At 51.2% G+C, this 25,518-nt stretch overlaps 2 protein-coding genes across 5 annotated transcripts in view; both read right to left on the reverse strand.

Annotated features, from left to right (window-relative positions):
- The window catches only part of LOC143373107 (uncharacterized), a 38,503-nt gene extending 31,241 nt beyond the window's left edge, over positions 1-7,262 (reverse strand). For all 4 annotated transcript variants that reach the window (XM_076820018.1, XM_076820017.1, XM_076820016.1 and 1 more), the window contains exon 1: positions 6,927-7,262. In XM_076820018.1, the coding sequence (XP_076676133.1) occupies positions 6,927-6,964 (38 nt within the window). In that variant the 5' untranslated portion in view covers positions 6,965-7,262. The remainder of the gene's footprint in view (positions 1-6,926) is intronic.
- A 7,038-nt stretch (positions 7,263-14,300) lies between these two features.
- Tsp74f (Tetraspanin 74F) lies at positions 14,301-23,109 on the reverse strand. The gene is made up of 7 exons (XM_076820030.1): positions 22,804-23,109; positions 16,728-16,823; positions 16,444-16,638; positions 16,176-16,346; positions 15,988-16,080; positions 15,191-15,331; positions 14,301-14,740 (listed from the first exon to the last, which is right to left on the reverse strand). Exons 2-7 carry the CDS (start codon positions 16,803-16,805, stop codon positions 14,693-14,695), a joined length of 726 nt encoding a protein of 241 aa, XP_076676145.1. The 5' UTR covers positions 16,806-16,823; positions 22,804-23,109; the 3' UTR covers positions 14,301-14,692.
- Between the last annotated feature and the right edge of the window lie 2,409 nt (positions 23,110-25,518).

The following is a 25,518-nucleotide window of genomic DNA, read 5'->3' on the forward strand; positions in this document are numbered from 1 at the left end:
CGGCGCAGGCTGCGAGGATGCCTTGCCTCCCTCGGCTCCGCCGCACGGTGCGCCTCTCTCATTATCGTCTCCCCCAATGCATGACGGTATGGTTAATGCACTGTTATTGCCGTGTATCGTATACACGCTCGCGGTATAATGGCCGTGCCAGCCGCATAATCCCGGGTCCCTCCCTTTGTCGTCGTACGCCTCGCGAAACACCCGGGCCACTCGAATCGATGAATGTTAATCCGCGCGTCAAAGAGCGCTTAGCGCGTATGCCCGCGGATGTCTCGCGGACCCGGCAACGCTTCATCCGTTGCGACAGGCGTCTCCTTTGCCGCGGCTACTGTCGCAAGTAATTGCATCAGGGATCGGCTTAAGCCGCGGGAAATATGCGCGATACGGGGCCGTCGTGGGACGAGAGTGGAGAAGATGAAGGAAGGGATGTCAAGGGACATGTAAATGGGTGGGTGGCTGTAGGCTGCTCGCTACCAAAGGGATGGGACAGGTGATTGTACAGATTGCAGGGAAAAGAGCTGCTCTGCGAGGGCATAGTTGAATTTTATTAGGGGAGACCGAGGCACAGTGAACCTCGGGGTAAAAGGAGCTTCCTTAATTTATTCTTTAACAATTTTGGTGACGTAATAAATGTGTGTAATACCGCAATGATAATTATGCGCATTCAGATATCGAAAAATGGAAATTCATTTAAAAAATTAAAAATGAAGTTTTAGAGACTTCCAATTGGTTTTCTTTTCTATTTAGCTTTTTGGATAAATGAGTTTTAAATGTGTCATTTTAACTCCAATTTTTTTCTGCGTGTTTATAAGAAACTTATAAACATACACGTACGCGCGTTTGAGCAAACATTAATCCTAACATTATTAAATAATTAATTTCCCACTGAGTACACTTTCGGGGCAAAGTGATCGGGGTAAACTGAGCTGCAGAAAAAGATGCGCGAGTGCGCAACAACTTAACCTGTTAACTAGCTGGGAAACCACGCGGCGTGATGGAACAGAATCTAATCTAAACAAAATGAAAAATCTGCCACAGTTTTTGATAACCACGGTTAAAAAAACACAGAAACTGACGTGCTACACGCGTCATCCCAGCGCAAGGGGTTAATAATTACCTATATCCTTAATTAAAACTCGTATTTTATTACAGCTCACTTTACCCCAGATAGTAGCTCACTTTACCCCATATACAAAGTAAAGTGGTCGTTTTGGCATTTTCTTTTCAAGTTGAATTTTAATATACTTTAATTTTATCTTAAGTATTGCTATTCGTCATTTATCAATAGTAATGTTCAAATTATATTCTAAATCTATTTCCACACATTCTTATTGAAAGAGAAAAATTTTATTCGACTTCAAACTTTCTTCGCGTCACTTTGCCCCGGCCTCCCCTACCTGCAAGAATTTGTGATTCATTAGAGCACCTTAAACGTCTCGTCTCGTCGGGGCTTTCGTCGAATCGCGAGTCCAAACGAGCAAAAGTCTACGAAGGAGTGGATCAGTCGCGACGCAGGATGGAGTAATAAGCTCCCATCGCGTGGCAATGAACGCCAATCGCGGTGATAAGAAAGAGATTACTTCTCGCAGCGCCGATATACGTAATCCGCCCGACGATCGGCGCAGGTCCCCATAAAATTTTATCGCCAGGCCCGCGATCCTCGTCGCGTATTATCCGCGCGTTTTTTTATTTTTTTTGCCAGCGCAGCGCTCCTGAACGATGCCTTAAAATTAATAAGAAGACTGCTCGCCGGCGTGGCAGCCTTTAGAAAGGAACGATTTCCGTGGGACCGTTGAATGGCTTGAAACGGTCGGGCTCGGGGCTCTCGCGATTAATCAGTTCCACGAAAACAGGCGCGGGGGAACGTCTACGATCTACAACGTAGCCGCGAGGTAGAGAGTCGGTACGCGAAGAAGGGCCGCCGGTAGAAACGCTTATGAAAAAGAAAAAGGGGGGCAAGTGAGCTTCAGTGCTTTAGCGCTTTAATGCCTCGCGAACGACTTCCTCTCGATCGATCTTCCGGGTTCGTACGCTGAATGCTCGTAACCGATATCGTTTCCACGAGTCGAACGAGCCCTTATACTCTCCATTGTCCGCTGAGTGCGCCTCTCGTATGCAAGTGGAGATACGTGTCGCGTCCGCGCGCCCCGACTTTGGACGCGGTTTAATGCGGGATCGATCACGGGCAATTGCCTCCGTTCCATGAAAACTAGCCCGAGTTACGCATGGCCGCAACGTTTTAGAGTGCCACTTCCGCGGATATATCGCTCGGGGTGCCGTGGAGCGAAGGCATCGCTGCGCGTACCTCTCTTTCGCCCGTGTCTTTCGCAATGACATGGATCTTCCGGGTCTCTCGGAGGAATGGCTAGAAACGGATATAGGTAGCCTCGTTTCACGACCGAGCGAATGTTGACCATATTATTCAGACTTCTTTCTCGCTAATAGAAAACACTCTGGCTCTGGGCGAGTTTGCTTCCGAGAATCGACTCTCGAGTCCCGACGCATCGCACAGCTTCAGCTCGCAGGCCACTCTGGACTCTCTGCGAACAAAGTGTCGGGAGTGTGTAATATTGCCTGAAAGGCCAAACCGGTGATACATCGCGGCATTTTCTTTACCAAGTGCTGGTCTCGAGACCGTTTACGTGGATATCGGAAACTCGGTGGCCGCAAGCACAGGCGTAGACGTCAAAGCAAAGGGCTATGCGCGCTTGATACAATTAGGTAATTACTGTCCCCTGTTTATGAGAATCGAGCTCGATGTTGCATGCACCACTTCCGTCCAATCGATCTTCCGGGTTCCACGTAAGTGGCGAGAGGCTCGATTCACCGGTATTCCATAACGACCGACTAGTAAAACGAGTTTCGATTCGGTACGACGCAAAACCGAGTAACTGCTGCGCGTTCTCTCTCCCCGGATAGCCGAGCGAGCATTATTGAAAAAGACTCGTCCGTAGGTGCATCCTCTCCCGTTCGTCTGGCCGCTACGGTCATTCATAAAGCGTTCCGATTCATTCAGCAAGTAATTATGTAAATCCTCGAGCCTGTAATACGGTCGCGGTCCAATTCCCGATTATCCTTATCCCTGTTTCCTTTGATACACAAATTCCTGCGGTTTAAAGGGATCATCCCATTGCCCCTCGAATTGCCCAATCTTGAGAGGACCTGTCGACGTGGCGCGCGGTTCAAGTTCGTGGGCCACTTCCGTTCGATCGATCTTCCGGGTTGCAGGTAAGTAATAAATGCTCGACTTGCCGGTAACCGATATCGTCCGAGGAGCAAAACTCGTTTCGGTACGGCATAAAGGGGGGCAGAGGCAGAGCACTCTCTCATGGATGGCCGTGTAACCCTATAGGAAACCTTCGGCGAGTTTCACTTTGCGGCTCTCCGTTACCGGGCACCTCGTCCCCGTGGCTCCTTGTCACGGATACGAGGAACGTAGCGCGGGTTTGCAGCGAGCCGCGCTCGTGGAACGCGCGGCTGCCTTGCCTGACTACCTCCACGCACCTATCGAGCGCATCGAGCGCATCGCGCCAGCTCTAGTTGCTCGCGTAGAGCCGGTTGCACGGCCGCGTGTGAATGCACTTGTAACAACGCGAGCAACGCGCCAGCCTAATACGACTCCGCGGCTACGGCCTTATTCTTTCCCGCGAAAAGTGTCACGCTTATCTTGGAAAAGTAGAGAGGACGACCGGTTGCCGAGTTATTCTCGTTCCCCTTCTTTTTTCTATCGCTCGCTCCAGTTAGACAATCTTCTCCCCTGCGAACGAAACGTTAACGTTTAAACTTCCTGCCGCTTGGCTTCGTCCTCCTATTGCTTCGTTCTGTGATCCATCCAAGCAATCAGGCAATCATCCAATGCCCACCGGTTGAGTTCTCTCGTCGCGGCTACAGTTCCATCGAAGCTCGGCACTCGAAAATAGTGCTCATGTATGATTCATTAGCCGGGGATATGTTGGATGTAGGACGCGGCAGGCACGGGGAACCAGCCGAGCCCCGTTCAAATCTATTGTCATCGAAAAGTAACTGTTCCTCCAGATGGCTGGCATAGAGTCGCGCGCTTTTCTTCGGCGTATGTACATAGCGTGCATACGGGAGGGTCTGCCGAGCCGCGCGGCAGCTGTCCACGTACACAGAATTCGAGGCGACACACGATCGCTTCGCGGCGATACGCCGAGGAACGCCGCGAAGGAAAGTCGAGGAATTCCTGGTAATCCCGTTTCCTCCGGCTATCCGTGCCGCTCGTATCGGCCATCTACTTTTTCGCCAGTTCCACTGGAATGCCTATCTCGCTTAAACGTATCGGAGGGCTGGATCGCTGTCTAAGGTCGCCTTCTGTCCCTCGCAGCGGACCCAGCGACCGTCGAAGAAGACGTGGAACAACGGACGTTGGAAATAATCGGCGGCTGACGCGTCCGGAGGGCTGTGTTGCGTGTCACCGTTCCTGCGTCGATACTTATGATCGCCAAGCTTCGAGTGATCGAGGAAGGCTGGCGGTGATTTTTCCGATCCTCGAGCTAAGATCGTGATCGGATAGTCGCGAGCCAGGCACACACGCGCGGACGGTGCATCGATTCCGCGTTTCGCATTTATTAACGCGGCGCGCAGCGGGGACGAGACACCGACACGCCGATCCGAACACGGGGATGCACTTTGAATAAACCGCGGAGGGGTCACGGATAGGAGGGTAACGCGGCTGGAATTAATGCGGAATGACTAAGCGGCCGGTTCTCGGATGGAACCGTGCGCTCCCTGCGCCCTGTCGATAAAATATTCCACGGGGCTACCCTCGACGCGTGCAGCCGCCGCTATTTTCGATCTGTCTCTCCTATTCGTTATATAATCCGGGCTCTTTGAAGAGCTTTCGCGTCTCGTCGTCTGGCCGGAGGCGGCTGGAAGAGACGCGGCCCCTGCCCGCCGAGGCTCGCAGGGCGTGTTCGCCGTTGCGCCCGAACTTCGTGCACGGTTTACTGGCATGTGTCGCAATCCTCTTTCTACCGACTGTTCGCCAGTCTGTTTGCACTGGGTCGCTGCACCGATTGTCGCGGATTTCCTCGCTTATCGTCTCACCGAGCAACTCTCAGGCAGGTATTCCTCTGTCAGCATCGCTGTGCAAAATCCGTTCCTCCAACAGAGGAGTTTGTACGTACTTACACCGTTATCGTCGCGTACTGCGATTTTATTTCTGGGGTGCTGCGAGTTTGTTGCATCGCTTGCGAGTTGCGTGGACACTTTGAATAAGTTCCTGAAGCGAAAGTGGACTGTGGTAACGTTTCTACTTGCTCCTATTTTGAAAAAGCAGTGTTTACAACATTCGTGAGGCTTCCGTGGCAACGTCAAGCAATGTTTATGCGCGGAATTTTCAGAGGACGATGTAATGCGGGCTGCTGATACGCTGGAGCATAGGGGTCCGGCCAGCAGAGCTGTTCGTAATGATTTTTCGCGTCCTTCGATAAATCGAGTGCGTCATACTGATATTCAAATGAGCCGGGGACACTAACGGCGGAGATAGGCACGAGGAGGAAGAGCCGAAGGAGGGGGAGCAGAGTGAGAAAGGGAGAGGAGAGACATAGAGAATGACTGCACTTGGGTCCTTTCGTTACGGAGCGGAGGGTACAGGCCGCGGTCAATGGCTGCGGTATCCGCAGGTTCAAGGAAAGCGGGCTGGTCCGATTCGACGTCGCGTCGTTCTAGAAGGGGGGAGCTGAACAGGTGACGCGCTCGTGAAAATGCAGGTTAATAGAATGCCGTCTAGAAAGGGTCTCGGCGTCACAGCCGCGTGTCCTCGCGGCTGAGCTCGTTATAAAACGTCCCCTCGGCCGGGCGTCGAGTGGCCATTGTCAAAAAGCTGGATTTCGAGCGGTCAAGGATGGCTCGGCGGCCGTCGAGGCGGGGACGATAGCCGGGGAGCACGGCCGGCCGTACTACGAGCCAATTATTTCTGCCAGTGTTGCGGCAACGGAACTCATTGTTACCCTGGGTCTTTCATAAGCGCGCGAGCCTATCCGCGACTGGCTTCGCAGCCGAGTAGCTTATCGATCACACGCAACGACGGGAGCCCTTGATTTTCACTCATCCTCCACGGGAATCGGGAATATTCGATCGGACCGCGTACGTAGCGGGCGCAACGCCCCGTGCGAACGTCGGTCGCTCGATAAAAACGCTGGTCTCGTTCGGTTCGGCGGTCCCGCGCCGCACACTGGGTTACACTCCCCCGCGGTCTCGTAACCCGCGGTTGCAGCTACGCCCGCCTCGAGAGGATTCGCGCGGGGGCGCGAAAACGTGCCGCGAGGGTACCGTAGGGGGATTTTGAAAGCCGTGAAATGGATTGGAGGCGCGGAGGAAGTGGGCGCGTTTCTTGCGCCGCACGCGCGCGCCAGCCGTTCCGTGAACAAACATTCGGTAAAAAGCCGTGTATCCGAGCTCGGCTTAGCCGATTGGACACGATACACCGGCTCCGATATCGCCGCCGGTTCGCTGTTCCGCGGAGGACACTCGAACGTACCCTCGCATAGTCCGCTGCATAGCAACAAACCGATCGATCCGCGAACCGGCGAGCATTTTCGGCGAACTTTTCGGTGGGGACCCGCGGTGGAAATGTCCATGGGCGAGGACGATGTGCTGTGGAGTCGGAGACGGGGGAGATAGAGGGGGAGAGAAGGAGGGAGAGAGACAGAGAGAGAGAGAGAGAGAGAGCTAGAGACAAAGAGAGGCAGAGCGAGAGAGAGAGAGAGAGAGAGAGAGAGAAGAAAAAGAGAGGCAGAGCGAGAGAGAGAGAGAGAGAGAGAGAGAAGAAAAAGAGAGGCAGAGCGAGAGAGAGAGAGAGAGAGAGAGAAGAAAAAGAGAGACAGAGATAGAAGAAGTGGAAGAGAGAAAGAGATAGACCCCCATAGCCGGGGACAACGTTATCGATCTAAATTTTCCCATACCGGTGCATGAAGGCGGCCGTCGACATGTTACTATCCATGGGGTGGTTCCATAAATCGCAGCCCTCCTGCGGCAACACGCCTTTTTAACACTCGCCCGTTTTCCCGCCGTGGCGGAACGTTCCCGAGCCCGATACCCTTTTCCACCCGAGGAAAATCGCCGACTCGGCCGCGATCCTCTCGCGCTACGATCCCTGACGATACCCTTCTCTCGCGGACCGTATCACAAGGGGGAGGAAGGGAGAGGGCGGGAGGGGATAGGGGCGGGGAATATCCGCGGAATCCGGCCGTGGATGGCAACAACCGTTTGCCAACACCTGCACGACCTGGCAGGTTGAAACCGACGGCTGAACTGAAGTCAGAATGCGCATTCGTCGGTTTCCATGGTAGTGGCCGACGGTGATGGTGGTGGTGGAGGCGGTGGTGGTGGTGACGGTGCAGGATACGACGGCAGCGGTGGCGTTCGGCGTTGGTGGTAGTGCTGTGGAGGAGCTCCGGTAGCTCGAACGATGGTGGGGATTGACAGAACAGACCGTCTGCCCGGCTCTCTGCCGCGTTCACAACCAGGTGGTGGCACGGAACCTAAGGTTCCATTCACATGATGCGGTCTCGGTCGATGAGCCTTTTGGAGTTCGACGGTGCACGGCCGTGACTGCCGCATGCCCGGGAAATGGGCGTTTTTGGAAGCGTTTCAAGGGACGGTTGTTTCAGCTTCGACTCTTTCGATCAGCCTCGAGGAGCTCTCGTGCTCCTGCGTACGTATTTGTGTACGTGGGAGGGTCGGATGCAGTCGCACTGCGATTCCATGCGGTCAAGATCGCGCGTACAGGAAATGGGCGTACGTGGCCCAGGTCAGGAATCACTGACAAGGAGAGCATTTTAGGTGTCCGCCTCCGATCATTTTGATTTTTGGATATGTTATAGAGGACCGAAAAATAAGAAATACGTGTTTTTTTATTTTTCCCCATTTTCAGATTTGGGGGGTGGAAACTGCGTTCAAAGTTAGGGTTGAAAAATCAGTATTCCTGGTGTAAAAGTGGGCATATAGACGAGAAAGCAGGAGATTTTGAGAACCCTGTGTACTTCCAGGGTCAGAAATCATTTTGTTTAAAACACTTCTTTCATGAATACCATTTTTCTGATCAATATGAACCATAAGGTCTGCGATAATGTAAACACATTCATTTGAGGACGTAGCGCTACAGACACCTCGTACTCGAAATGGCAATTTTCTTCACGCTAGAAGTAATATCTAGCATACAAAAGGAAATTATATGCGTATTAGATATGTTTTGTTTAGAATTTTATTTCTAGATAACTTGAGAACAACATTTCCCTGTAGGAGGACACCTTACTATAAGTAAACTTCAATAATAATTATATTTCTTAATTTGTAGGAAATACAAATTCTGATTTATCCGTATTTTCGGTTCGGCTGTGAAGTATAAGAAAATAAATTTCCATGAAAATAGATGAAGATTTACAAGAATAACAGTTTTTTATGTATTATTTAAACAAATGGACTATTTGAAAATCTGGTGAGTCAGTTATATTTCGCATTCAAAGACACAAAATTCGTCCATTGACACTATTCCCCTATCTCTAATAGTTCTCGAGGTATTCCACAAAAATGATTTTTCAACCCTAACTTTGAACGCAGTTTTCACCCCCCAAATATGAAAACGGGGAAAAATAAAAAAAAATACGTATTTCGGGAAAAAAAAAACACGTATTAAAATGATCGGAGGCGGACACCTAAAATACTCTCCTTGTGAGTTTGGCTTCTCAGGGAAATGTACAGAGAGCACCGACTACCGTCGACCGACGTTAGGATGCTTGCTCGATGAGACTCATTTCACCTACACCTCGCGACCACCTGATCGGCCAGTTGTCTTTATGATTTACGACGACAATGCGCTTCGTCGTAGCGAGCGATTCTTCGCACATTCGCCTTTTTATCTCTCGCCCCTGCCTCCCGTTTTGGAGATCAAGCGTGCGCGCTGAACTTTAATAACTTTCTTGTAGGCGTCCGACGCGGTTACAGCACCGCGATTGCGAAGCCACGCAAATACGTTATCCTCGCGGCGTATCAGCCGTCTATCGTGTAATCAGTTATAAAACGATCCGCCCTTTTCCACTGCCTTTTCACCGGCGCGGTAATCCCCGCAGCCACCTTGAACCCACCGTTCGTGAAATCGGTAAATGGATCTCGCGAGGATGCGTTTCTCTGAATTTTTCATCCCACCTATTTATTCAAGATAAATCGCGCAGCGGATAGGATCCATCACCTCCACCCTTAATTGAAAAGGATCTCCCCCTTCTCCAAGGTATTCTTCTCCCCGCGGAACAGGGCTTTACTTGTAAATCTCTGTTCCCGATTCCCTCAGGATTCCTGACAAAACGAGTTGCACGAAGTAATTGTAAACTTCTCCCCCGTCTCTTTGACGCATCGGGAAGCAAAGTCCCCCGGTTTTATTGACAACGAAGAAGCTGGGCGCTTAAATGCAGCTTCTTAATGCTCCGGCTTCCCTTCTCCGCCGTGGCTGCACTTTTTGTTTGCTCTCTTCATTATCTCCCCGCGCTTCAGCTTCTAGTTACACGAAAATACCGGCGAGACCTCGCGAAACTTCGTGGGCACCGTCTCCTACCCCCTCGTTACACTCGAAACGGAGGTTCGACCAGATTAAAAAGATCGCGCGGCGTCACGCTTTTCTCCAACCGGTAGAATTCGTTCCACCCGCTCCGTGTAATCCCAGATTTTCCCGTGCGATGACGTATATAGACATCGGATGTAATTCATCAAACCATTCGGCCCCGGCACCGCGAATCCTTTTCATCCCGCGTGGCTTCGCGAGCAAGCCGAAGTGGGAGGTCACACGAGCGTGCACTTCTTCCAAGCCTTCGTGACGTTTCTTTGCTAGCCTCCTTCTCCATTTAATTCCCCGCGCTCGCCCCCTGCCCCGTTCGCGCTCCCCCATTTTCCGCGCCCCGCGAGCACCGGAACGCGAGTTCGCTCTGCTGCTCCACTTTCTGCCCCGCGAGATTCCTTCGGCGCGAGAATGCACCACTGGGCCGGGGCTCGGATGCACTTTTGCGCGCGGACTCGACCGAGTGAATCACCGTTCCGGCCGGCCATTTTTCGCTGCGGCTAACGGTGAAACGCAAATATTTGCCAAGACCGTGGATGTAAAAACATTTCCCGCGGCACGGTCGATTAATTGACACGTCAAGCGATCCGTGCCCGGGAACGACCGCGGCGAATTAAATGTTATCCTCCGCGGCGCGATTTAACGTTCTCCGTCTCGTTGTTTGATCAACTTCCGCCCGCGGAACGTTCCTCACCCCTCGTTTTACCTAGTTCGCTCGCCATCCACTTTACGGCGAGCAAATATTTTCGACCGTCGATGAATTATTGATCGTTTCTGGCCGGCTCGGATGACGAATTCGAAGGTTCGGTAGCCGACTGGTAACCGGGGTGGTGCGGAACCTATCGATCCGTCGTATTGCCGCGCGTTTAGTAGAAGCTCGTTGTCGAAAACAATGGCTAGGTACGCGACGCAAACGTGATAATATTAGCTTGCATAATAGCTCGCGTTCCCGGGCCAATTGCATTGGCCTACTTGCGACGACCGCCCGGCGTCTCCCGGAGTTCGAGTGCAATTTAATTTGCAACGGAGTGGCTGGAGCTCCTCGGTTTCACCTGGACGACTCCCTCGGTTCCGGCCTATTCGGATTTAATGCTCGAGACGAAATCAATACGAAGATTTCTCGTCTACTCGCTATTTCCCTGCGACCCCGGTTCTCTTACCTCTCCTTCTCCTCTCTTCCGCTGCGGGAAAGTGTGCCAATAGACGTGAAAAAAAGTGGGTGGAAACGTCGAAAGGCCCGCGGCGGGCGAAATCCAATTTTCAGGATACTCAGACATGCAAATGTCTCTCGGCGCGCTGTGTGGTCCGGTTAAATATTCTTGTTTCCTCGGCCGCCTCCGTACCGAAGATAATTTATACAGAATGCTACGTACAAGCTCGTCCACTGCTCCTGTTAATCGCGGGAATACGAATTACGGGATCTGACTAATTGAGTGTCGATGGAGGAGCGGATAGGAGCAATCATCGGGCCTGGATTTCGATCGTCCCCCTAGGCGACTTTCCGTTTTCCCGGCGTGGGATGCCGTGCGAGGCACGCACGGAAAAGAATGGGGGGAAACGGAGGAGCGTGTATACGTGGGTACTCGCGGAGATCGGACCGCGGGACGAGCAGCATTATCCCTCGTAGCGTGTGCTGCGATTCATTCGTCATTGTCCAGGAGGGCCCTTTGTGGCGACGCGAGGGAACGACTCGCGGCGCGCATGGGCTTATTCGGCGGTGGAGAGCTCGGAGCGTGTGCGCCGAGCACGCACGCGTGCGTGGGATCGCGACACGCGCTCACACTTGCGGCGTTTCGCGCACTCTCAGCCGCGTGAAAACTTGTGTGCGCACGGACCGAGGAGCGCAGCGAACCTCGGGGGCGAATAACGCTCAAGTGCAGAGAAGCCCGCTGGAAGTTCGAATAGAAAGAACCAGCGTACGAGCGGAAGGACGGGACGAGACTTTGCCGTGATATTCGGCGTTAAGCGCACGATCCTCGGTGATTGCTGGAGCCGTTTGTGCAGCAATCTCGCGAGAGAAATTTCGAGTTCTCTAGGGGATTAAAAGGAGGATTCCGCTGCGAGGCTCTCGCGCAGTAATCGAACGAGCGGGGTTTAAGTTTCTCCGGAGAGTCGAGCGGAGAGGAAGCGTTTCCGATTTCAGTTGGTTCGTGCTCAGGAGTCGGAGCGCCTTGATGTTTGCTTCCGGAGGGAGTAGTTGCCCCTCGGCCAGCTGTGGCAAAGTGTCTGGAAGATCGATACGCGGGAGATAAGAGGAAAAACGCGTGGAAAATCCAGTGGCACGCGCCGCTGTTGCGAACGCCTTCGGAACGGTGGCTAGTCACGCCTCGGCGCAAAGACGCGCGTAGGGTGACGCACGCTGGGGTGAATAAACCTAAAGGGAAGGAGGAGCGCCCGGGTAGCACGACGGTGATACACGAGCGGAAAATTACGAGCGCGCACGGGGAGACTCGGAACGGAATAATTAGAATCACGGCGCGCGAACTCTCGGGCGAGTTCAATCGAACAAGGCAGATAGGGTAACACGCGACAGCGAGTGGTGCGTGCTGGGAGAAAATTTTTCGTGGGGGTTGTACTCGACGTCCGACGGGCGTGGATGATTTTCCCGGGGACTGTACGACTTGCCCCGGAGCGGTGGAAATTTCGGCAGGAACCGTGCGCTGAGCACACGTGCCTCTGTGAATCTTTTAATGCACCACCGTACGACGCGTTTCCACCGTTCGTGCCGTCGTGAAACGACCGTGGAATTTCGGAGTATGTACCGTGTATGTGCTTCTCGAACGTGCTCCCCGCGCTTTCTATTATGGATTGCATCGGGTTGATCTTCGCCGCGGAGATTTCCCCGGGGACTGTACCGCCGTTCGATAATTAAACGGGAAATAAAAAGGAGGCTGATAGAGTGCGACGATGGTTTATTTTGGCGAGGCGCCTGGATCACGGCAACCCGCGGTGCTTTAATGCAAGGAGGCGCGCAGCCGGACGACGACAAAGGGGTGAATAAGCTGTGGGGCAAACACGCGAGCGAGGGTCGTTATTGGACGCGGAGAGCTTGAATTGCTAAATTCTAGTTAGTACGTCCCGGCAATCGCCCAATCAAGTTTATGGTTTTGGGTATTCTGTATTTCCATGTCGAGACCACTGGCGTTTTTATTCCTTCCTTATGACTCACAAGTAAACGTTCACTTATAGGGAATAGAGTTTCACGATTTGGAATGCATAGTTTTAAAGTGCTCATAGTAACTAAGAAATCCTGAAAATTAGATCTGCAATGGACCTATTTTAGTCATGTTATCAGTAACATTCAATATATAGCCTCAAGACGTATGCGAAAAACGGGAAAATCCTCTTATTTAAGAATAATTGGCTAAAACCTGGCATCTGTGTTTTTTGTGGTGCTGAATCCGAATATGACGTTATTGTTTGTGTAAAAAAAAATTCCTAAGGTAGTTCTCTTAATAAAAAATCGCTTATATGGAGAAACAGTAAATAGTTTTGATACATCCAAATTGATCGCCCAAGTAACATTTATTTCATTCATTTTCTATATATTTTCTCAAGTTTTCGTTTACTATATATTAAAGAGGAAGGACCAAAGTATATTTTGGCATATTTGTTATTAAGTAATTAATACAAACAAAAATTTAAAAAAAATTGAAAACTGAAGAACGTATCAACCAGCCCCGGTCTCCCCCACTTTAAACATATATATTCCAAATCGGGAAACTCCATTCCCTATAACTGACTGTTTACTTGTCAGTCTTTCGACAACGGGCATTTCAAACTGCTCGCCGGTCGGTTCCTTTTGTGCCGCATCCGATTTTCGAGCGGAGCTTGCTCGGTAGAAAGAGAAGGCACAGTCGAACGTTGGGGCAAACATTTCTTGCCTCCGGTGTACCACCAATGACCAGCCTAGACTATCGACGCGCAGCGTTGTCTCTGTACGGCTCGGATTGGTCCATCCTGTCTTTGTATCGGAGCTTCGCAACGTACTGGCTGTTTCCGAAACAAAAGCTATGTACGCCCTCTCATTACCGAAGATTGTGGCCGCGAGTTACTAGACTGGCGGCTTCCCATCCTTCGTTCCACGAAACAACGAGGAAGAAAGGACAAGTAATAAGGATGGTATCGTGTACTTTTATTTCCCTGGAATGGCCAGACTCGCGACTTCAATAAGCGCCATTGTCGGGCTTAATCATCCTCCCTCTATCGAAACGTAATTTTCGTAGTTTTATATACCGCGATATCTGGACTCCCGAGAGCTCGGTAACGATAAGTGACTCAGCCTGCGTGCAGTAATATCAAATCGCCCCTGTCTTATCGTCGAGCAGACAGGACATGGTGAATGCGAAAGGGGTGAGCAGGGTTTCCAACGGGGGGAATCGTCCAGGGGACGTCTCGATGCGTGCGCGTTTCGCGTAACGAAATTAAAGAGCGCGATTGGATATCTGTCGGGTTGGATAAAGCTTTGCGCAGCGGGAAATTCGATAACCGTCTCGTTGTCGTGGTCGAATCGGCGCAGCGAGCGGGAGCACTGTATCTCGAGCGATCAAAATTACCGAGCAATGAGCAACGCAGAGAACAAGGGACCGACAGTCGTCTCTGTGTCGTGCATATCGATCGAACCGCGGAATTCAGGGACAGTTCCCAGACAGACCGAGTTCCAAGGGCAGATTCCCTCGGAGACGGAATGGCAGACATTGCGGATGGACCGGTCATCGACGATAATAAATTTATGTACACGCTGTATTTATTACGCGTAGCAGGTACACAATATGTTACCATAAAAAGTATGCGTGTATATAGTACATCATATAATTAAACGAGTGTACTTAACGTAAATCCATAAATTACAAAAGAACAGAAACGGTAAATAAAGATAGATTAAGTAATGCGGGAATGTAACAAAAAAAAAAAAAAGAAAAGAAAACGATGAGAACTGTACATTGGAAGGTAGATGCGCGTGGAGATGCATTTTGATTCTCGTACTTGAGCCAAGGTACACTCAATGACGATGACGTTGATTATGAATTCATGTGAGTCGCTCGAGGACGGCTGACGTCCGCTTCTTCTTCGTTAGCACGGCGCGAAGAACGGAGGTGTCTTTAGAGCACGCTACTCTCGTCATTCTATCATCTTGAAGAGGGCGCAGGAGAATATCATGCCGATGAACTGCAAGAGAAACGTTCATCACTGTGCCGTCGGTACATTTAACTCGGTTCAATTGAAGATCCAATGAAAGCCACATTTGGAGACAGTTTTTACAAGTACATAGGTGCAAATCCACGAGGAGAGAAAAATGTCGTGTCTCGCACTATACGATAATCTCACGAGACATTTATTTCATTACTTTATTATCTTTCGATTATTTTGTTATTAGTTTCACGAAATCAGACTCTCACGAGACAGGTTTCACGATCTATTTACAAAAATCTCACCTCTCGCGACTACTTCCATTATTTACAATTTAGTTATCGCTGAAATTTGTGTCTCGTGATAAAAAAAAGTTTCAGGTGAAATCTCATCGTGGATTCGCACTTTATCGGTTTCAGTGGTCGGCGGGTGAGTTCCCATCGGCTGTCCAGTTAAAATGCAACCGAAAGTGAGAAAGGCTTTCCCTACCATCAGGCACGCGAGTGCAATGCCGGCGCCGCCCATGATCGTCGCGTGCTTCTGCATGTAAATCCGCGTTCCATTGATGCAACCTTCGAGGTAGGCATTCGAGGGATTCACCGTGTCCGCTCCGCCGTTGCAGTTGAACCGCTGCAACAGATCAGCTGCATGAGAGGCGATTCTGCTTGAGAAAGTCGATCGAACCGAGTGAAAGCGTGAGAGGCGAAACAGAGCGCCGTGGCCGACCGAGAGGTTGCCACTGGATGCTTCTCCGAGCGTAATCGATAGGTCGTGGGTGTTTAGAGATTAAACCGCGGAATCGTTTAAACGGCGGGTCATCTCTGCAAGAATCTAGCTCCGCTGGAGAATGCTCCGAGCTGAACGCGAGTATCTCGTATCGCTCGTTGGTATCGTGGTAGGTGTCTGCTAAACCGACTGCGGGTACGCGAACAAAGAATTTGCAAGATTTTTAAATAACAATTCAACCTCGCACCGGAGCGTCTGATGTGCCATGTAAGATTCACGAGTCGGAAATGTGGAGCGTGGATAATTTTACCTGGGATCATTCACCACGATCAATCCTAAATTATGAAAGCAGCCGAGACTCGAAGTTAATTGCTTTAGCGGTGGGAAATTAATTTCCCTTTCAGCTCTTGGAATCTAATTGAACTTCAATGGGATAATTACATTAAACTGTATATATTCCGCGGTCGAATCGCTAATTACCGCAATTGAGTATGCACGGGCCCGTGAGCTATTCCATCCGGGGAAGGAGAACCAGCTCGTTAAGGAAATTAATCTTTTACCTGGCCAGGCTGTATCTCGCGACAGCAACTCTCGGGCACGTTCAATCCCAAACTTCCCCAGTCTCTCCAGTTGGTTACGCCGCAGCAATGGAGCTGGAACGGACGGGCGGAAAGAACTCGGTTAAGCTCGGGCGGGATTACTCGGCGCGCGATTTTTCACGCATTAAAGCGCTCTCGTAGGTGCTCACCGTGGATTGGGTGGTGTCCCAGGCTTCTCTGACAGGCTTACGGCTATCGTAAACTCTCATCGAACTCGACATTTCCCTCTGGAGTGTGCTCACCAATTTCTCACGGAACACGTACGCGAGCACTCCGCCAATTAGTATCGTCACGAACAGCAGGAACACGATGATGAAGTACTGCAACGTTTTTTTATCATCATTCCTATCGCCGTCGTTAAATCGGTCGCTGGATTCGCGCCGCCGGTCACGGCGACGATTCGAAACGGAGATTTACCGTGAGAAGCATGCACTTGACTTCCCGGGACGCCCCGATACAGCCGAAGAAGGATATCACGGCGACGATTATTCCGCCAGCCAGGAGAACGTAGATCGCACCCGTTAGCAGATCGTTGCCCACCAGCTCGCCTATCCACGGCACCTTGTCCATCAGAGCCCATATCGATAACCCAGCTATGCCAACTCCGCCGATCTAGAGATAGGTAAGTGTTAGCTCGCGATCGGTTAGAACCCTGGGGGATCGGCAAAGGCCAAGCCATAACTGGCTCTCCTTGTACTCACAAAGATCACGAAGTTGATGAAGAACAGGAAGTACTTCATACACCGGCCGCAGCCGTCCATCTCCGTCCCGTAGCCCATCTTCCTTTACGGCTCGATCTGCGAACAAGAACGGGGAAATTGATTTTCCAAGGATCACAGTGTCTTCTACTGCGTAGCGAGCGCGATCCTGAAGCATGTAGCTGACTGTTGCGCTTAAGTCGGTGGATAAGAGCAATTGCTTTTCTCCCGACACGTGACCACGAATTATCTACGCGAAAACTTGTTTTCGAGCGATACCGCCCGACTGTTGTTTCCCGCGAATTATTTGGAAGCCTGACTTCGCGGACCCGTGATTAGATAAATCGGTTGGCAGCCTGTCGATGAGCGACGGACTTGGAGGAGCCTCGGTGGATATTATTTCGCAAGCGGGACAGCGATCTCCAGCCCGAATCGGGATCGAACGGTCGCGGTAATCCTCGGCGTTGCGATCCCCGAAGACGGGGCCGGAGCGTCGCCGAGGTCGGTGCTTAGTAGGTACCTAATTGTTTCCGCGCTGATGTCACGGCGCGTAGAAGAAGTTCTTCGTGACTCCACGTTACCTCTCGTAATCGTCCTCAATTTTTTCCTTCCGCCGACCTACATTCCTCAGGGCAATTGGCCGTGATTGCGCCACAGCTTCGTCACTTTTAATTTCTAATCTCGATCAGCTTCCAATCGCAAACGAACCCCCCCGCGGATCCACGGTGCCACGAATAGAGCGTACCTATCTGAGAATGGATCAGGGCGTTTCGCCTTCCAAAAACCAAACGCTCTATCGTCCATTGTCGACAGGAATGCGTCCGAGATTTGCCTCGCGCCGAAAGGGTACCCGGATCCGCGCGAAACGAGAATGCCTTTTACATTTCAAGCACGTACCGTGAGTCACGGGCTTTCGTATAAATCGGTATCAGTGCGGCGCGATACTTTTTCAACCTTTCGCGCGCACAGTGCAATGCCTGGAACAGTTGGAACCTGCGCGATCTAGGCTCGACCGGTTAAGATTATTACAGGCTTCCGGGCGGAGGTGGTATCCTGTTGAAACATCATCCAGTATGAAGTACTGCAAGAAGTTGCGGTCTGAGAGCCGCGATAGATCGGGGCAGGTTGCGAGAGTTCTCAAGTGGCAGGCAGGCCCTACGAGCTACTCGGTTTATTGCACGTCACGGCTGCGTGTTTCAAGATCATCGCGGCGGATGAGTAAGCCCGGCTCGATTGTCACGCGAATCACGTGCGCAGGTTGCTCTTAACTAACTGACGGATCAGCGTGACGTAAGAATCACGATCGATTCAATTTGCATGCCGCTATTGAGCCCGGCTCGTTCCAGGAGGCAGCCTTTCGGCTCCCGTCGCCTGCGAGGAACTAGGAGGTGTGCGTTGCACCTGTCAGCGGTGATGAACGATGACCTTCGCGTATATAGAGGCGTACCCAGCAACTTCTGAGGCCAACGGAAGTGGGTCATTTCGGACTGACAATCTGCTGTTGTGTTTATCGACACGGTGAATAATATTTATGAGCTGCGGGCTGTTTCGCTCCGCGTCCTCCTCGGAACCCGCGCCAACAGGCAGTCGGAGTTGCAGTTTGTACCCAGAGCAGCGCAGTTTATCCCGCCGCGATCGTATCGAGGATCCGTAGACACGCTTTTAATTCGCAGCTCGCGAAGACGCGACCCCTTGATCTCCAGTTCGCGTGTCCACTTATCATCCCCGGCATTATTCAATTGCCTTCGCGTTAACTAATTCGCTCACTCGGCCGTGCAATTTACCTCAACGCGTTTGACCTGGATGAAGAAGTCGGGCCAGTTTGAGAGATCCTTCGAGGGCGAGGGATCGCGCGATTAAGGGTGCTTTTACGTTCGAGCTGCGATAAGCGATCAGAGCGACGATAAGAGCGAAGCGTCGAAATACATTATATTGTTTTATAATGGAAGTGTTTATAACAGATCTACGTTTTCTAAGAGATGACCAACGATAAGAGCGTCCGATCGACGCTCTTTTAGTTTCTTTCCTAGCTCCAACATAAACGTACCCTTACGCGGAGAAACAAAAGCTTGCTGCTCGCATGCAGGCGCGAGCATCGCGTTCCCCCGGTGCGCAAATTGCGCGCCGATCTGCTGGCGCGATCTCGCTGGCGGATCGCAGAGGCACGGCGTAGCCGCGGTGCGTTTTCATCCGTCCAGCTATCTTATCATTCCGGTCCCATTTCGCTCGCCCGGGGAAGGAGCATTTGCATCGATGCAACGGCGATTGCGCAACAGCCGCGTTTCCGCTCCCGAAGACATCCAGCATCGTTAGGCCGAACGATAACGCGCAGGCGAAGGCTCGCCGGCCGAGAAACGGCATTCGAGCCGGCAGGGTTGCCTCGCGGGATCGATTCGAAAGATCCAGCTCGCAGATTTGCACGCGCCAGAGACTTTTAGCCGCCCGTCCATTGTTCTCCGGCGATGATAAAAGCGAATCCGCGGGCACCAGGGCCATGTTACCTTTTCGTGTACCACACCTGTAAAGGCGATTCGCTTAATTACCGGTGCGTGCTGTTTATTACCCTTGGCTGCTTTAACCTTACATCATAATTAATGCACGCTCATTACCGCGCGAAATAAATGACGTTCTCACGTGGCGTTGCGTGCAGTGGACGCTCTCCACGTGTATCGATCTGTTTGGTCTCCGTGGAGCCGCCAGCCTGGTATCGATCGCTCAAAACCAGCACGGGTCGATTTATAATTTTCTTTTTTAAGTTTCAGAGCCGACCGCCAAGGTGAGCGTTCTATTCCCGCGACCCGCGACCTTTTATCGATAAACGGCGCTGCCCAGCTCGATCTCGGGGAGGAATATGATCGATGCGTGTACTTTTAGGGGGAGGAAATTCAACGAATTCTCCTGGGTATTGAATGGGCAGGTATTTTGCTGCAATTTCACTTTAATGCCTCGTCTGCTTGCTGCGGTTCTACTTGAATGTCATGGATGGTGATGTCATTCCTTGGACTCGAAATGATCGCTCGTAATCGATCGCGCGGACAATGTTAACAGGAAATCACCTCGGGCATTACGCTTGTGGTACTCCACCGGGCTTGGGAAGGGTATACCGGTTTTGCAACGAGCTGTAGAATCAAGTACTCTCCGGAGGCTCGGTCACGCACCGACATACTGCCTTAAAGACACGTTACACGAGAGAGAAAGTGGCTTCTCCCTTCGCATTAAGTAATCCGCGGCCAATGAAAAAAGGCAAAATAATGGAACGGCCCCGAGACCTGCGGCGGCGCGTGACGTCATCCAGGAGCTTCCTTCCTTCCTGCCTTGCTCGTCCTGCGGCGCAAATGGGCCCTCCCCAGCGAGGGGGATTAATTGGAGCAACGTAATTTCTCCCTCCGTGTCATAATTGCGACGTTCGGGTCACTTTGTCGTATCGATCACCTTTGTCCGTGTCGTACTTATTACCACCACCCACAGGACCGACGCCCTTTTCTTTCTGCCCCTTGGAAACTTACACCTACCCTTGTTTGAACTACCCTTTCTTTAAGGAACTTTACTCCGTTACCTCGTACCTAATTTTCTCAGTAATTCTTCTGAATGTATTGTCTACAGCGATACGAATTTCGAAGAAAACTCAGAAGCTTCCAAGAAGTCTGACTAACGAAATATAACACCTCGAGCCTGACCAAAGGCGTTGTCATTAGAATATCAATAGCTGCTCGAGGAAAGTGCCAATTAGGCACATAGAAATCCACCTACTTACGCCAGGCAAACAGGTGACCAGTTGCCAAAGGAATGTTAACGAAACGCCAAAGTAGATATCGCTGGGATTCCGCTGCGTTCCCTAGAATCCCACGCTTCTGCATCCCAATTGATCGTATTCCATAAGAAGTAGGTGCGCTGAATCGTCGGTTGATTGGCGCTCAAAGGTTCTCCTCTTAGACCAAGCTACCGCCTCACTCATCCCGTCAGACGTTGATTGAAACGTTATTATGAGAAACGATCTGCGTATGATTCAGCCTCTCGCGATTTGCGCGAAAACAAACCCACTCGGCTTGACATCATCGCCGTATACCCGCACCTCTGACGCACACAGAGGCGCGCGTGTTCACGGCTGCAGTCGTGACTCCCCTGCGGATCGTTCCCTCTGGAAGCTTAGCGGTATTCGCCTGGACCCCGTTTATTAAACGTCCGCGATGTATCTGGCAGGAACGAAACGGGCACGGAGAAGCAACGGTGAAACGTCGCGGCGGTTTCACTCGGCCGATGCCTTGAGTCAACGATGAGAAAATCGTTAAAATCGTGCGTTACTCAGTGGTGCTTTAAACGCCGCGTTATCTCAGCCTTGCTTCACCAGACGCGCATAAACTCGAGTTCCCTGTTCAACCCTACAGTGCACAAGTGAACAGTTCGCATGATATTGAAAAGGATTCCGATAACGATGGCTGGTAGTGATAAAGTGATATTCGTTCAGTATTTCACTTTGTTATTAAATATTTTTCTTAATAAAACTTGACTGCAATAGATCACGCGCTGTCTGAAATTTTTTTCTGCAAAAATCCATGTGTTTCTAGATTTGGAGGTACATAAAGCGTGCAATGGTGGTATTTTAATCTAGCTGCGCACTGTGGGGTTAAAGGCTGCGGCCTCTGTTCGCCAAACTAGTTAGCTCTGGCTTAACCCTTAACTGGTACACTGTTTTTGGCAAACGTGACTGGTATACTGGGGTCGTGGCAGACCCCAAATAAAAAAGGGCACAGAAATTTGTAAAGTCGACACTAGAGCAACCACTATGAATATTTTCTTCTTAGGTAATGTAGAAAATAATAGAAGCGTAGAAAGTTAAACTATTATTATAAAATTAATTAGAAATTCAGTTTACCAACTTAGACAACCGAAAATTGTACATGGAACTTTGGGTGCTTGGGGTCACGAGCGACCCCAGGATACCAGTTAAGGGTTAAGTCTGACTTCTTCGTGCGAAACTCGCAACAATATTCCCTCCGAATTTGCTGTTCGCTACATTCAGGCTTGGTTCTGAGTCCGCGAAAATGCAATTCTACATCTAGGTCGTGTCTGAATCAGGCCTCCTATAGATCTACGTTCCTCGTGGAGTAGTCGACGACGGCTTCGGATCGACGAACAGTGGATTAGATCAGAATTATTTATGCGAGCGAGGCGACATCAGGGTGATCCACTGTGCTGGTTTCTTCGCTCAGAGATTAACGGCGATTGAAGGGTCGGGGGCGAGGAATTCGCTGCAGGCGGCTCCAGGCATAGGAAGGGCCGACGACGGAGGGAAGCGAGAGAGAGAAAAGGGAGGATCAAGGAAAAAGTGGAAAGGAGGGACTGCTTTCGGCCGGTCGAAAGTTACGTTGGAGCCGAGGTCGTCGGGTTTTACGCGTCCGCGTCGTACGATCTTCTGTGCCCGCGTTACGATGCATCGGGTCTACTAGGTGTTACGTGCGAGTCGCCTGCAAGCCCGAGGCGGGACGGTGCTTAAAACGCAAACTATCGCAACAATGGCACGCTTCGTAACAACATGGATGCTGGGAATTCCTGGCCGTCACGATCCGCGATTTATGGCCACGCTTTTCTAATACGCAGTACGGTTTACCGCGCGGCGGCCCGCCGATGCAAGAGGACTATCTACGCGCTGCACGCGCGCCGTTACAAGAGAACCCGTTCCTGCGCTGCGATCGATTTTCGAAATCGAAATCGTTGCCGCGATGTTGAAACGCGAACAGCTCGAACGATCCCCGTCTCTCGCTGCTTGCAACATCGCTGACCACCTTGCCTGCGTGAACCGCGTCCATGGGCGTGAATTAATCTGTGCACGGTCGCTCTCTGTACACCGGATCGCCTTTAATTCAAACTCCCTTAAAAAAAAAAGGTGGACAGTGGCCCTCGATTTCTACCCTCCACGGATCGTCGTGGATTGCGGCGACATCGGGGGATCAATCGGGACGGTTCGTTACCAGCGAAGGAATAGAGAAGCCTGGCGCGGATCTGCAGTCGTCGATCCTTCGGATCTACGTGTCGCACCGAAACCAGGAACGATCCACGGATTTAGGGGTGTTCTACTCACTTCGTCCCGTATGTCAGCTTCCTTTTCGTCGGCCAGCGGGGTTAGACGCGAACTTCTATCGCCAACGGAACGTGACACCGTTCCGCGCGCAACACCGTCCACGGAACTGTTGCTTCTGCACCGGTCGCTGGGAAACTCACTTTTGCCGGATGGCTCGCCGTGGACGGGCCACGGGGCGCGACAGCCTGGAAAATCGTCGCTGTTAATTCAGGCACGCGAGGCGGCTCTGTGGCTCGGGTATCGGCGTGGACACGCGCGATTTCAGGCCGGGTCTGAGTGAAACTGAAATGGTAAAACCGACCTGAGTTCTCTCGCTCTCGTCCCTGTTTCACTCTCCCTCTCTGTTCTGCCTCTCCTCTGCTCCCCTGCACAGTCTCCCTGATTATCCCCCTCTTTCTCTGTCATTCATATGACATCCCTCTCCGTCCCTCCTCTGCCCTCTCCCAGTTACACGCTCTCTCTATCTCCCCTCCCGGCCCCCTCTACTTCTTATTCGAATTCCCCCCTTTCCACCACCGAGAGTCATCGTTTACCGCGCCGTGTACCTGTGTGTACATAACGCAGCCGTGCCGCGCGGCTTCTATATGCCCCGTGTAACTCATTGTGCGATCCGACGCGCCGAGAATCCACGCTCCTCCTGGGAGTCGCCGAAAGTGGGGTACGCGACGCGTTCCTCGGCCGTTCCGTGCGAAACGTATTATCGCTCCAAAGGTCTGGGTTCTCCGGCCCATCCGTCGCGGTTTCGTTGATTCGGTTAATTCATCGCCCGAACACGCCGCGGTTTGTGCACGCTTCTGTCGCGTATACCTTGGACGAATCCAAGGAGCTGATCGGACAGTTACGGCTGGATATTTTGCAGCATGTTTGGCAACAGTATTCGTCTATTGTCATTCTTCAATCGTGATGGCATAAGTCTATTGATAGCTTGATGAGCATCAACGACCCCCTACTCTGCTTCACTCGAGTATTCCCTGCAAAATGTACCTGTACGTTTCAGATCGCTGCTCTGCTTGATAATAAAGCTGCGTCCAATTCTATACGTTACGCACGGTCTCGCAAGGAAACGTGATCCTAATCTTTCCAGCAGCTGTGTACACGCGACGAGATACATCTCGTTATTCCTGTATTGTACTGTACACCAGACGGTGGATTTGTATGCTGCTCGCGCCTATCTGGAGGCCCAAGAGCGATTGAATAAGCACGTCGTGTCGCCAGCTATTGCACCTTGTATTCACGCAAGAGCTTCTGCTTATTTGGAGTAGACCCGTAAGCGCTATACACCTTACTTTCCACACCTTTCGTGGATTCGGATACGCATCATCAGCCTCTGAAAAAATTCAACGTAGATGTACTTGTCGCGGGAGGAGATAACTTCTCTAATTAATTTGAATTGCATTCGGCAGAGCCACTGGATGCCTCGAGTGATTAGCAGGGGAACTTTTCACCGGCTAATAAGGCAGCGTTACACGCGAGCTTTTCCATCCAACGGTCGAATATTTCGCTTATTTGTAAATAAGATGTCTGGCTTCGCGTGCTGAGGAGCATAATAGAAAGTAGACTCTTCTCCAACGTCCCTCCGATGATCCTCGCGCGAGGTAGCATCGATCTACATCCGTTCGAGCTGATAGGTAGAAGAATATAATTGAAGTTGATGCCTATCGGGGTTATAAATGACTAGCTCCGTTTCAGCTCAGAAGCATAAAAGTCGCGCTGCATTATTTATACCCAGGCCGGCGCACCATCGGCATTGTAATTGTTTCTCTACTAGCAAAGGCTGACCCAGTAATGCAAAGATAATTTTCTCCCACGACCGTAATGTACAATTAAAGTTGCGGGAACGTCCGCGAGTGGGGATGGCCGGGCCTGCGCCGCTTTCTTTTTAGAAAATGCGATCTCTGCATTTTTCATGAATGTCGCGATGAATTTAAACGGAGGCCAGGATGAAGGAACTCCCCGTGTTCCTTGTTTGCGGGCCGGGCGTTAACGAGGGCCGCGGACCTTTATATAGAATTGCGCCGTGTAGTTTATGATAATTGCCGACGCTGGGGTCGGCTGAGTTTTTACGAATTGTTGGTGCAACGCTAGGGGCGGCTCCTTAGTTTTAATCGTGCCTATACGTTTCCGTCATCACCGAAGTTAGTTCCTATCTGATCTAATTCTATCGTTTGCTCAAACGGGGCTCCGCCCGAGCAATAATCGTCAGCTGAAATTGGACCGATCAGCGGTTAATGCCTCTGCTATTCTTCGTCGCCATGGGGGTTGTTGGCGGTGGAGCGACCTCAGGGTGAACTTGGCGGCCATAATTGCCCCCGCGACACCCCGAAAAATTCTCGACCCCGAACACCGCACGATAGGGCAACCTGAAACGATTTTCCTTTTTTTTTTCTTCTAATAAGTAATTAAGTAGGTCAATTAAAGAGGTCGTTCCTCACACGAATGAACTATCATTGCCGTCGATCAGGCGCTCCGCGCGTGTAAGCTGCTCGCAGAAGGCCGTCCTCCGTAGAATCCCAAGAATTGAGAAACGCGTCACTCTTACCGGCCACCGAAACTCGATTTTAGAACCTAACGGAATGGAAGACGAGGCCTAGATGACCCATTTTCCACACGCTCGACCGTCCGAGCATCATTTCCGAACAACCGTGCATCACTTTCAGTTAATCCACTTATCTACTCCAGCGCTTTCCCGCGATTTCTGCGCAGATTCGTGCTACG

Source organism: Andrena cerasifolii, chromosome 9, assembly GCF_050908995.1.
Source record: "Andrena cerasifolii isolate SP2316 chromosome 9, iyAndCera1_principal, whole genome shotgun sequence".
In the NCBI taxonomy this organism is placed as follows: Eukaryota; Metazoa; Arthropoda; class Insecta; order Hymenoptera; family Andrenidae; genus Andrena; species Andrena cerasifolii.

Coding starts and splice junctions, on each gene's coding strand:
- Tsp74f (XM_076820030.1), bottom strand. CDS start 16,805: ATGGGCTACGGGACGGAGATGGACGGCTGCGGCCGGTGTATGAAGTAC. Junction 16,081..16,175: donor GGGACACCACCCAATCCACG/GTGAGCACCTAC, acceptor CGTCCGTTCCAG/CTCCATTGCTGCGGCGTAAC. Junction 15,332..15,987: donor GCGAGATACAGCCTGGCCAG/GTAAAAGATTAA, acceptor GATCTGTTGCAG/CGGTTCAACTGCAACGGCGG.